The 13,057-nt window shown below is 34.5% G+C and overlaps 1 protein-coding gene across 1 annotated transcript in view; it reads left to right on the top strand.

Annotated features, from left to right (window-relative positions):
* The first annotated feature begins 4,677 nt into the window (after window positions 1-4,677).
* LOC150103014 (DNA-dependent protein kinase catalytic subunit-like) overlaps window positions 4,678-13,057 on the top strand; it is a 168,098-nt gene continuing 159,718 nt past the window's right edge. The window contains exons 1-2 of the mRNA XM_090398050.1: window positions 4,678-4,867; window positions 9,958-10,145. Of these exons, the coding sequence (XP_090254176.1) occupies window positions 4,678-4,867; window positions 9,958-10,145 (378 nt within the window). The remainder of the gene's footprint in view (window positions 4,868-9,957; window positions 10,146-13,057) is intronic.

The raw sequence follows: 13,057 nt of genomic DNA, 5'->3' as shown, positions 1-13,057 counted from the left end.
CATGATTTAGGTTGGTGTTGTGGTCGTTTTTCCTCTCTTGGAATCCAATCCAGTACTTATATATATATACACACACATAGAGAGAGAGAGAAACATGTAGACTTTGCCACTTTATAGGATTTCTTCAAGTGTAAACACATAAACTATTAGACAAACAGTAAAAACATCAGTTATAGACTGATCTTTTTAAAATATTTCTAATTGTTGACGTCTGTTTCTATTCAGTTGATATCCTACCTCACCAGCTTTTCTATATCTGTTGTATATTTTCATATTTAATTTTCTATCTTCACTAAAATTATGACTAAATAGCTAAAATGTTTTACTTGTTCTATAGGTTCTCCATTCAGAATATTGATTTTAAATGTTTCAGTTTGTTTAATTGCCTTTTTTTTGCTAATTTTCATACTAAATTTATTACAGCAGTTATTCAGTTTAGCAAGATAATCCCACAGACTTGTTATGGATTTAGTTAGGAGTATAACATCATATGCATAAAATAAAGAGCTCAGATTATATCTGAGCTCTTTATTTTATATTAAATTTGATATCAATTATTTTATATTAAATTTGATATCAATTATTTTATATTAAATTTGATATCAAAATTGAAGATATATGCATATCTTCATTTTGATATCAAATTTAATACCACTTTACTAGATAAATGCAGTCTTGCCTCACATCTGATTAAGCATCATATTATCTTTCTGTACTTGTTTCTCCTTCAGTTGTAACTTCTGACTTGCATCTCAAATATAGGCTATTTGCTTAATAAATGTTCCATTTACACCTCAGAACTATAGCATTTTGAACAGCTTTTATCTTGCACCTTGTTGTACATCTCCTAAACTGATTAAATACAGCTATCTCATTCTACCAAATATCTGAGATACTGTCTTCATGAGACTGTCAATGGAATGATGAAGATTCTCTAACCATGCACACAGATGGCATAAGTTAAGATTGTAGACTCACACTATTTGAAGCCAGTCTTGTATGTTTGCTTGTATATATATCTCATATCCTTTTGCATACGAAAATGCTTCGGTTACTAAGGCATACTATTGAATTATAGAGTACACTGATTACATTGTGATAGTTTTCTGCGAGTGATGTATAGTACCACAAGTAAAACATTTCAGCTATTTAAGAACAATTTTTAGTGTAGATGGCAAATTAAATATGTAGACATATCTAGCTCTGCAACATATGTAGAATGTTGCAGAGCTCAAGCATATCATAAAACAAATTCTAAGATTTACACCTATATAACAGAAGTTTTTTCTTTTGTCCACTGAATCTGACTATTCACATCAATGAACAGTCATATTCAGTGGAAAATGAACAATCTAACAGTACAGGCTGAACATCTATACTATGTGACTAATCTAATTGTTCAAGTAGTATAGATGCAGGACGTAATAATTTATTATTATTGGATGCCAAGGACTCATTGAGGGAGGGCACTCTACTCTCAGTCCCATTATTTAATCCACGAACTACACAGAACTGCTACTACAATCATCATCTACACACAATGGCATCTACTGCTCACCATCACTACTAGTATTTTTTTTTTCCTGTAAATTGCGTGTGTTCTCAAGGCCGATTGCCTGTATGCAAGACTAAAAACCTGAATTTTCGGGAGAAAACACCCTCCATATGATATTGGATTGCCCTTAATTGAAAAAAACCCATCTATTCACCCGACAAGATTCCTCTTGTCATGATGAGAATTGAACTTAGACCTTTTCCATTCGAAGGGTACAATGTACCATCATTCTTCCAATTGTGCTATGGAGGTGCTAACTTAATAAAGAGTTAATTATTATTTCCTTGACACCTGCTTATTCCTTTAAACAGTTATCAGTGTTTGAAACAAAATTGGCTGAATATTTATGCAGGTATACACATGCTTGAATATTTAGCCTGTTAAATATATTAATTGTTTAATTACCATTTTCATTATAATATCTTTCTGTTCTGAAATATGAGTGTATTAATTTATTTAACTTCTAATTTCATGTGAATTAAATAGTTAATTATTAACATCAGATATAATATAAACTTACTAATACATTGTTATAACAAAATAACCTTCTCAATACAAATAGGGAAAAGTTTGGGATAAACAAACAAAATTTGTTTCTAATTACCATCAAAATTATCCATTTACTAGCATACTATAACAGAAACCATGTCTTAAAATTGAGCTGTCTCTCCAAGCATGTGGGAAGCAGATTGAGTTTCATTAGTTGAGTAGTTAGCATCACCTATATACTGTGATGAATTTGTGGCCATAGTGTGTCAGTAAGCTTAATATAGTAATTGTTTTTCAAATTTTGGTGTGTGTGTGGTTTCAGTTACAGGAGCTAACTGCTCTTTTTTCTAGAGATGTAGGGGTGATTTTCTGCATTTAGCCTAGTATAGTGGTGCATTAGTTGGTAGTCCAAAGGAATGCCTTTTGAGTTGAACTATATAAGTATCATGGCAGCCTTCTTGCAGATAATTTTGTAAAGGGTGTTGTTGAAATGAGCGAGTTTCTATAAAGATAGATTTGGACCTGCTTGCTTTGATATGAATGTATGAGTTTAGTGGAGAATGCAAAAGAGTATTCTGGGGAATTACATTAAGTTAAGGGTGTTATAATTTTTGTATGAAGGGTTTTGTTTCTGTCAGATGTAAGCTCTTGTGTGTCTTTTGTGGAAGTTTGGTCATCATGCATTCTTAAAGTTTTGAGTGATAATGTCTGTGCAATGCTTTAGCAGTGTGCAGACACTATCTTACTTAAAAGATCTTTGTTTATATTTACAAGTATTGTGTAATTGCCAATTTTTTGTTGCATTCCAGAACCATTTGGGGTAAATCCCAGTCTTCAGGATCAATGTACAGCAAAGAAATGTGGTATAGTGCTATAGTCTTTTATACTACATTTGTTTTCATGTAACTAATATGGTGAAATTTGCATAATATGTTTCTTTAGGTTCTAGAAAAGCCATGGGGTCTATTTAAGTTAGTATTAGTATTGTCTGTTTTGAGGAATTTGTGGAATATTGCTTTGAGATAGTATGTATAGAGATTTCTGTATCTAATTTTGCTCTTAATTTTTGGGTCAGTTTTTGAGACAATCAAGCTGGTATAATTATTCCCAGTGCCATACTTTTGAGAGTACTTATTTCTGGAAGTTTATCCTTTTCAATCCACTATAACAACAATGCTATCAAACTGGTTATCTGATTTCTGTGGGTTTTGCTGTAGCAAACCCACAGAAATCAGATAACGCAGTAGTTACTGTTTGTTGTTTCAGAAAGTAATCTTGTCAGATGCGTATCATATTAAAAAAAAAAAAAGTTGAAAGAAAAAAAAATTATTGCAATTTAGTTTACTTTCTTCATATTATTATTATTAAACTATTATTCTTATATTAATTTATTTTGAGGAATATGATAATATAATACTGCTGACATGAAATTTCATTTGAGCTCTACCATTCCTTTATAAGTCAATAAAATGAATATTCATAATCTGTTGAATTTGCCATTTATTATTTTTTAAATAATTCGCTATAAGTAGTTTATCAACTCTAAATGATTAACCAAATTTGACTGGTAGACTTTTTAATTATTAAAACTGAATGTTACTCTGAAACTCTGACCAACCTTTGCCAGCAAAGGTTGGTCGATTGGTAGAGCCTCTGCTACTAATGGCTCACTCAAAGAGTTTGAGTGCAGTTAGTAGTTGGAAGGGGATCAATCATTTAATGCTGTTGGCACACTCTCCCTTGATGAGTCCTTGGACTCCCTGGAGGTGTCACATAATAATAATAATGTTTTGTGTCTTTATGGCTTACAGTTAGTTAGGCTTCAGGAAGAAAATGGCTATTCAAAGAAGTCACTAATGAAAGTTTTATTTCCAATGAACAATTCATGTTAACCCTGAAATTAATTATAGTGGCATGGTCTCTTTACCATACATTGGCAACATATCAAGAAAAATAACCCAATTATAAAGATCACTCAACATCAGAATGGTTCTCACATCAGTTAATATCTTCTAAAGTTTCATATGTTCCTCTAAAGACAACGTTCCATTTTACTAACATCCTGGAGTGCACAAGATTCCTTGTTCCTGAGGAAAGGTGTACTTAGGTCAAACTGGTAGAAATTTCGAAATCCATAAAAAAAAAGAACATCTATGCGGTGAATCTGCTTCTCTCTTGAAAACAAGAGAGAAGCAGATTCATAGCGCACATCCTCACAGAACATCCCTGGCAGTCTCCCTTCATACCTTACTTAGAAGAGAATACTTTTATCCAATTGTTCAAGGACTCTTCCAAGATAATTTGCATTCATGGCACTAAATAGAACCTAAGGAATGTGTGCCTCTCTTATGCCAGCAATCACATATGGGTTGGGGGGGGGGGCTGGAAAGTTCTGATAAACATCTAGAACAAAAATGAAAGAAAAAAGAAAGACAAAAAACAAATTATTAGTTTGATGAAATAGGGGGGTTAAAGGGTTTTAAGATATGTTCTTTCTTGTGGTTATATCAGTCGCTTTAATATCATTTTTGTTCTAGGAGTTTATCAGAGCTTCTCAACCCCACACCCCTCAAATCTTTTTATTCAAAAAATATATACTTATTATGTATATTTTTTTAATAAAGTTGAGAAACATGGTTATTTATCTTTCACAGGTTCCAGAAAGTTATTTAGTATTCTTCGAGCATCTGATTATTCTTCAAATTGAATATTTCCCTTATCTTCATTCCTCAAGTCATTATCGCTGTTATCATTCACTCATCAGAATATTTTTAGCAATGAAATCTAAGCAAGTGCAGTTTAAAGGATTTTTGAGTAGAATAGGTTTGTCTTTTTATTATTATTATTATTATTATTATTATTATTTTAAAAATAATTATCTCACTTTTAAGCCAGTTTATTAGGGTGTGTGTGTGTGTGTGTGTGTGTGTATGTGCATGTGCATGCGTGCCTGTGTTTTGTGTGCAAAGGTGTGTATGTGTGCGTGTGTGTGCGCACACACACAGAATTTCTCAAATTAAAGAAAAAAAGTCACTTGAAGAAAAGATAACCATTCGCATGGTCCATTCAACTTTGTTATTCAATTATAGTGTAGAAGCAATGAATATACAATCAATTTTACTACTCTTTATTATTGCCATCTTAGAGGATTTACAACATAATGCAGTTTTTTTTTCAAATAGCTACTATGTTACTTGCGAGCTTACATTTAGATGCTGCTCCTTTTACAATCCCAGCTAAACACATTCTAATTTTTGTTTCTATTGTCAGCATTGGTATTATGGCCAGTACCAACTGCTGTTGTTAGGTTTTGTCTTTCTATTTTTGTACATCCTAGACTTCAGACAACCACCCGAAGAAGAAATTGAAGATTTTAAATTGAGTGACTAAGTCAGCCATGTTGCAAATCCACCTACTACAACAACAAATAGGCTTGTCTTTTTTAGAATTTTGGAATTATGTACTCTTGTCTGCTTAATTATCTGTTATCTTGTCTTGTTGTGAGACCCATAAAATACAGCATTAATTTTTTAATTTTTTTTTTCAGGAAATTCCTATAATATGCTGCTGTTAAACTTCCTTTGATGAAGTGTAGTCCAGTTAAGTGGTTTTGTAAACTTGCATCTCACATTCTTAAAAGTGTAGTTGATAATTGGATCCTACTTTCTCATATAGTTTTCTAAGAGTAGGAATTTGTTGCATATAGATAAATTCAGTCTCATCTATGAAGAGAAATCAATCAGAATGTGTAGCTGTCATAGTAATTGTTCATGAAATTCTACATGTGATGATCCTCCAGGAAGAAGAACTATATATATATATTATCAGCCGTTGCCGATCCACTGCTGGATGAAGGCCTTTCCAAGATTACTCCAAAATCGTCTTCCATGGCTCTCCTTTCCCATGTCACTCCTGCAAATCTGATGATATCATCAATCCACCATGATTTAGGTCAGCATCATGGTAGTTATTCCTCTCGTGGAATCCAATCCAGTACTTTTGTCCATTGCTGATCTTGTCTTCGAGCAACATGCCCAGCCCATTGCCACTTCGGATGTCTCAGAGGTTATATATATTGCAGGTTTTTCTGCATTGTATTGAGAACATTGTCTTCTCCTTGCTTCTTCTCCTCTTTTTTTATTACTTAGCTTCTGAATTAGCTAATGTGAAAGAATAAGTCTGCATCAAAATTTCTTCTATGCTATGAATCATGAGATGAAGTGATATTGTTGAAAAATGGATAAAATTTCGATGTAGAAGGTTCTTTTACATTAACTAATTCAGAACTTGAGCAATAAGAAGAAAAAGAGGAGAAGACAATGTTGAAACAGTTTTACCATTCTTGCTGTAAAAATGGCATATAAATAATACCATGCTGGTTTGTTTTCTCGATTTGTAGTTGGGAGCATTTTGCACAGTACCTCACTGCACCACAACACACCCTTGTTGAAGCATATAAGCAGATAGCAGACCGCCTTGTGTTTGAGGTAGTGCTGCCTTGCTATATCATATTTAAAAAAAACTTAATAACAGAGTTTAGTGGACTTATGGTTTATAGGAAATTTTTTTTTTTTTTGATTCCATGTGACCTGACCATTTTTTTAAATATGAATCCACCCTTGAAAAGTTGTAAACCTTGCATATATTGGTATTGGGAATGGGTAAAATGATAGAGCATCTGCAAATAAACCCTAGTCTTGAGGCCAAGCATGGAACTTTTTCAGCATGCCTCTGGCCTCTAATAAACAGTATGGTGGGTTTTACACTAGGCCTAAGTCCTAAGTTGCCTGATTTGTGAAGAGAATGTCAGGCCCAAAGTGTGGCTGTGAGAGTAACTGTTGGTACACAGAATGCTTACTGAATTTTGTTGACTCATTCAACTACCCAGTTTGGCTGTGGTGAGTGAAATATGAGTGTTCTTAAACTTTGTGTTATCCATGTTATTGCAATGGTATCTCAATGGAATTTCAATTTCAGTGGTCCACTTCACATCCTTGTTTTTCATGATTAAAAAATATGATATAGTCAGTGGAGTAGCTGGACATGAGCCTTGCCAACCCAGAATTTGTTGAAAACATAAACAACCTTAAGTGCATATTTACATGCCTCTCCCATCAATCTCTTTTTAGGAAGGGAAGTTATATAATTATCAAAGCAAATAAGTGACTTACAATGCTTGGAAAATGGCAGCTGTTAAGATTTTTGCAAAATGCTTGAAGCACCTAGATTTTGTTACAATCCTCATAACTTATTCCAGGAATCTAGCTGGGTGAATTTTATTGAAACTTCGATTTGGAATCTCTAGAAAAATTTGTTAAGCCATCTGAATTGTTCATTTAGTTAGACTGTTAGCAGAGAAACCAACAAGTAAAATGTATCAGAATTCTTCTTTCTTTCTTAATCCTCCTATTCTACCTTTTACGGCATCAAGGTTTCTTATTCTTGTAACTGCAACTGTCTCAAGGATAAGGTGGTTGGCTCTATGTCTCCCAGTGTTTCCTATGTCTGTAGGTGCGTGTGTTCACAGGGCCAGTTTGCCTGTTCTGGGGGGATGTAAAACCAGAGTTTCTGGGTGAAAAAAACCCCCTACCTCCATGTGAGACTAACTAACTCACTTTTTGTCAAAAGTGACCAGATAAAGGTTCCTCAAGTCACTGATGGGAATCGAACCCAGGTCTTTCCGACCAAACGGCTTCGTCTATAATGACTGAGCTTCAGAGGCACTTGTATCAGAAATACATATTGCAATTAGCCTTCTCTGGGTAGAGAGGGAGTTTAATAAAATTTCATATTTGGGAGTTCTTTTGAATAACTTAAATTGGTCACAGACATCTTGATACCTCTTGCTAAAGTATTCACAATCAAAAATTTTAAATGTGAACAATTTGTACAGTAAACTTAAGGTTAACAAGCCCTTGTAAACAGTTACAAGGGCTTGCCAACCCTAATGAAATAAGTTTCATTTGGCATAATTAAGAGAAAATGACAGTTTTTTAATGTTAATGTAATACTTGGTTCAAATATGTTTAAAAGATTCATTTTTGTTATTTGTGTGTAGTTCATGAGTGAAACATAGCATTTCACTAATCAACTAGTAGAAGGTGTTGTGAATGCAGAGAGTGTAAATGATTTCAAGGTTCAATATGATGCATATTAACTAACAACTCTGCTGACTCAGTGGAGGTTACTGTAATAATAATAATATGTAAGCAATAAAAAAGACAAAGTATAAAATAAGCAGGAACATAGAAAACATAAGGTAATTTTAATGAAGAACCTAAAGAATGAAATGTTAGTTTAGATCAGGGTTTCCCAAATTGTGTTCCACAGAACACCGGTGTTCCATGGAAGGTGAATAAGTGTTCTGCGAGAAGTTCTCCTGGAATTTGTCATTTTAGTTTTCTGAGCATTTTTCATGAATAAATGGAGGTGTCACGAATAATAATAATAATAAATATTTTATAGTGGAAATATTCTGAGGAGAATAATATTCGTGAATATGTCAAAGCTCAGACCTAGAATGCCTAATAAGATCTGTGCAGCAAATGTTAGTGACCAAGCTGTGTATTTTTAAACATGGAAGTATTCGTTATGAATGAATTATCGTTAATTTTCACACATCGAAACCTTTCAACATTTGGGAAAGGGAATACTGCTGTTTATGACCAGTCATAAAAATTGCCTGCAAGCGGATTATAACAATGGGCGGTGTATCCTCTGTTCTCAAAACTGAAGGAAATGACATCTGTGTAGCAAATGTCAGTGACCAAGTGGAATATTTTTAAGCATGGAAATATTCATGAATTATTGTTAATTTTCATGCATCGAAATCTTTCAACAATCGGCAAAGAGAATACTGCTGTTTATGACCGATCATAAAAATTGCCTGCGAGCCGATTACAACAATGGATGGCGTATCCTCTGTTCTCAAAACTGAATGAAATAACATCTGTGTTGCAAATGTTAGTACCAATCAGCAAGAAAGTATAAAGAAAATTTTTCCACTAAAATTGAAGATCAAGGCAGTCTGTATCTGGTTCTCAAATCTAGTAATAATACTGAATACTTTCTTCGGAAGTTTGTATTGTAGGGCGGAAGTGCCTGTTTCAAAACCGTAGTGCCTTGATTTTTTAAAAATAATAGGCCTACAGATTTAAATTTTAATATGAATAAGAGACAAGGGACCTTGTTTAATTTTGGTGTTACGAAATCTCTTATTGAAGGTGTTTGTGACGCAACAGATAGTGATTCATCCACCTCCAACCTACAAAGTGATCTCCAGGATGTACAAAAGGAGGGGAAAACTACCAGCACACAGGAGAAGAAGTCTGCATTCACTCATAAGTACTTATAGTATTATAAATTTTTGGTGATCAGAATGGGATATGTCATTGAAAATCAGCACAAATTAATTTAATGATGTTGGCCTGAGGAAACTACAATATGCTACAAGATTTCATTAGTCCAGTGATTGATAACTGATTTAAATGTAATTTTATATTTGTCAGCATGTCATACCGTATATGTGTACTAATACTCTTTATGATTATGCCATGATTAATTATTAATATTGTAATGTGTTAATTAATACATTATAAAATAACCACGGTGTTCTGTTAAAATTTCAGGATTTATGGTGATAGAAAAAGTTTGGGAAACGCTGGTTTAGATAGTATTCAAGAATTGACAACAGATTAATTTGGAACAAAATTGTGGCTAGGAAATGAGGAAAAATAAACTTATGTAGAACTTTGTTAGGCACACATATCTAAAATTAATTATGATGATGAATAAATTACATTAAAGTGTACTAAAGGAAAATTCCTCTGCATAGAATTAATTTGTTCTTGTTTTAAAGCTATTTATTGCTAGTAGGCTTTATCCGTTTATTATTTAATAATTTATTTTATTAGTGTACCAGGGATTACTTCGAACATGTTCCCATCCTATTGTTATCACAGTAGAAGATAAGAAAGGTCAGAACAGTGTAGAAAATAAAGAGAAACAAGTCGCTTTCAACATCCAGGAAATAGACCCTCGTCAAATAACTTACAGTAGCTACATGCCATTGTGGTTTAACTTGTTTGATGCTTCCCCACAAGTGAGTTTGAAAATTACTCAGTTCTTTAATGCTCTTTAATGGACAGTGTATGTTGAAGTAATTTAGAATAAATTTTCTAAATTCATTTTTGTAGGCCATATTAATTCTTCAGGTGTTCTATCTTAATAATGTTTTCAGAAAAGTTTGAAATTTTACGTGTTATGGAAAAATCTTAAAACAACAATAGAAGGTTATTTTTGCACAAAAATTGGAAATGTTCATAGTAACACATTGATTTCAGATTTATGATAAAATATTTAAGATAGATTTTATTTTTTTGATAACAAAAGTGCATTGTAAGTCATATAGCTATTCTAAACCTAAAAGATGTAGCTGAAGATTTTTTAATGATATCCTCATCAAAAAAATCAATAATAGTAGGCTTTAAATTTAGGTCAAGATCCAATCAGAAGTAAAATAATAACAAAATTTTGGAACAGTTTTTAATTTAGGATGTGTGATACCATATGAAGTTGAAAGAACATTCTTCTTCTTCATGTAGTTTATCCCACTCAAGTAGGGTCACTATTCCTAATGTGTCTCCTCCACAACCTCCTGTATTGGGGCTTTAACCACATCCAAGTTCTTCATCCTCAGGTCCTCTTTCACCAGCTCCCTCCATCTCTTCTTTGGCCACCTGCGCTTCCTCATCCCCTGCACATCCATCTGCATGAACTTTCTTCCCATATACTCGTCCTCCCTCCTCGTTACATGACCAAACCATCTCAACCTTGCCTCCTGTAGCTTCGCTTCTAAGTTCGTAACTTTCACCATTCCCTTACATTGTCATTTCTCAGACAATCTTTTCTGGTCACACTACACATCCATCTAACATTCTCATCTCCACTATCTCCATCCTACTGATGTTATTTTTCCTCAGGACCACAGTTTTCATAGCATATGTCATAGCTGGTCTTGCCACTGTTCTGTAGATTTTTCCCTTTAGATTGACTGGCACCCTCTTATCACATAGCACTGCAGCAGACTCCCCCCCCCCTGCCCAGTTCCTCCATCTAGCTTGTATCCTGCATCCCACTTCCTTCTCAGCCTCTCCATCCTCTTTCACTGTTGAACCTAAGTATCTAAAGTTACTAACCTTCCTGATGACATTTCCTTCCAGCTCCAGATCTGTCTCTTGTCTGCCTAAGTATCTTCATCCACTTTACAGCAGATATACTCTCTCTTACTCCTGCTCAGCCTCATTCCTCTCTCTTCCAGTACTTTCCTCTATCTTTCCAGTTTTCCTGCCACTTCTCTTGATTCTGCAAACAGCATGATGTTATCTGCATACAACATTGTCCAAGGTGCATTTTCACTCACCTCCATCACAATATGAAACAGGAATAGACTTAATGCTGACCCATGATGCAAACCAACTGTCACCAGGCAGTTTTGAACTCTTGTCTTTACATTTCTGTACATCTCCTGCACTACCTGACATATTTCTCTAGTATCTTCTTTTTCCTCAGGCACCTCCAGACTTTTTGTCTTGGCACTCTGTTGTATACTTTCTCCAGATCAATAAATACCAGATGTAGCTCCCATTTTTTTCTCTAGACACTTTTCCATCATCTGCCGTAATCCAAAGATAGCATCCGTCGTCGATCAACCAGGCATGAAGTCAAACTACTCCTTTGCAATCTCCACTTCCTCCCTCAGTCTTCCATCAAGAACCCTTTCTAGGATTTTCATTGTGTGGGACATCAACTTTATTCCTCTGTAATTTTTACAGCCTTGTGAATTACACCCTTTACCCATGTAAATAGGGACAAAAGTACTTTCCCTCCAATACGCAGGCATTTTTTCCTGTTGGCAAACTTTTATGAACAGATCCCACAGCAGGTCAATGACCTCTTCCCCCCAGTGGCTTCCATGCCTCCACTGGGATCCTGTCGCAGCCCACCGATTTTGCATTCTTCATCCTCTTTACAACCTCCTTCACTTCCACTCTACTGATGTTCTGCACCATCCCCTCATAAGGCTACCCATCTTCTCTGTGAGTCCTTGCATTCTCCTTGTTCGAAAGCCCTTCAAAGAATATTCTCCATCTGTTTCTTATATCCACATCCCTCCTTAATACTCTTCTTTTGGAGTCTTTGATCTGCCTCACATGTAAGATGTCCTTTGGTTCCTTATTTCTACATTTTGCCAGTCGATAAATTTTTCTCTGTCTTTCCTTTATTTCTAATTGATCATAAAGATCTTGATACACCATTGTCTTCACCTGCACAACAATTCTCTTGGCCTCTCTCTCTCTCTCTTTTCTTTTCCACTCTTGACTCATCCCACTTCTTCTTTGCCTCCTTCTTAGCTGTCACTGCTTCTTTCATATTATTATTCTACCACCAACCCTCCTTCTGCTCTCTAATCTTTCCAGATGTTTCACCAAGTACCTTGATTCACAGCTCAGAATTGCTTTTGAATTATGCCTCCACCAATCTTGTACACTTTCCAGTCTATCTGAAATCCTCTCTAACACCCTCTCCTTAAAAAAGGTTCCTAACATTCTCTTCTTTTAAGCGAAACCACTTAATTGTTTTCATCCCATGGCTTCCAAAGGTGCTTATCTTATCTTATAGATAAGCCAGGGCAAGAAGGTTTGGAGGGGCCTACTATTCTTACCATTCTTACCTGGGAAGTAATAAATGCCATTAGGAAACTGAGACCAGGAAAAGCTCTCCAGGAATGGATGGAATTATGGCAGAATATCTAAAGGCTTTAGATGATAAGGCTATAAGATCACTGACTGACATATATAACAAAATATATGAAACTGGACACCTGCCAAAAGATTTTAACCACTCAACTTTCCTACCAACCTAAAAAATCAAAGACAATCAAATGTGAAGAGCAATCAGTCTGATCAGTCAGATAGTACAAGTTATGTTATATATCATCCTATGAAGAAATAA

This window comes from Typopeltis vanoorti, chromosome 9, assembly GCF_054136105.1.
Source record: "Typopeltis vanoorti isolate ZY-2024b chromosome 9, IOZ_Tvanoo_1.0, whole genome shotgun sequence".
Taxonomy (NCBI): Eukaryota; Metazoa; Arthropoda; class Arachnida; order Uropygi; family Thelyphonidae; genus Typopeltis; species Typopeltis vanoorti.
The sequence above is the reverse complement of the archived record's forward strand: the minus strand, read 5'-3'. Positions and strand labels throughout refer to the sequence as shown.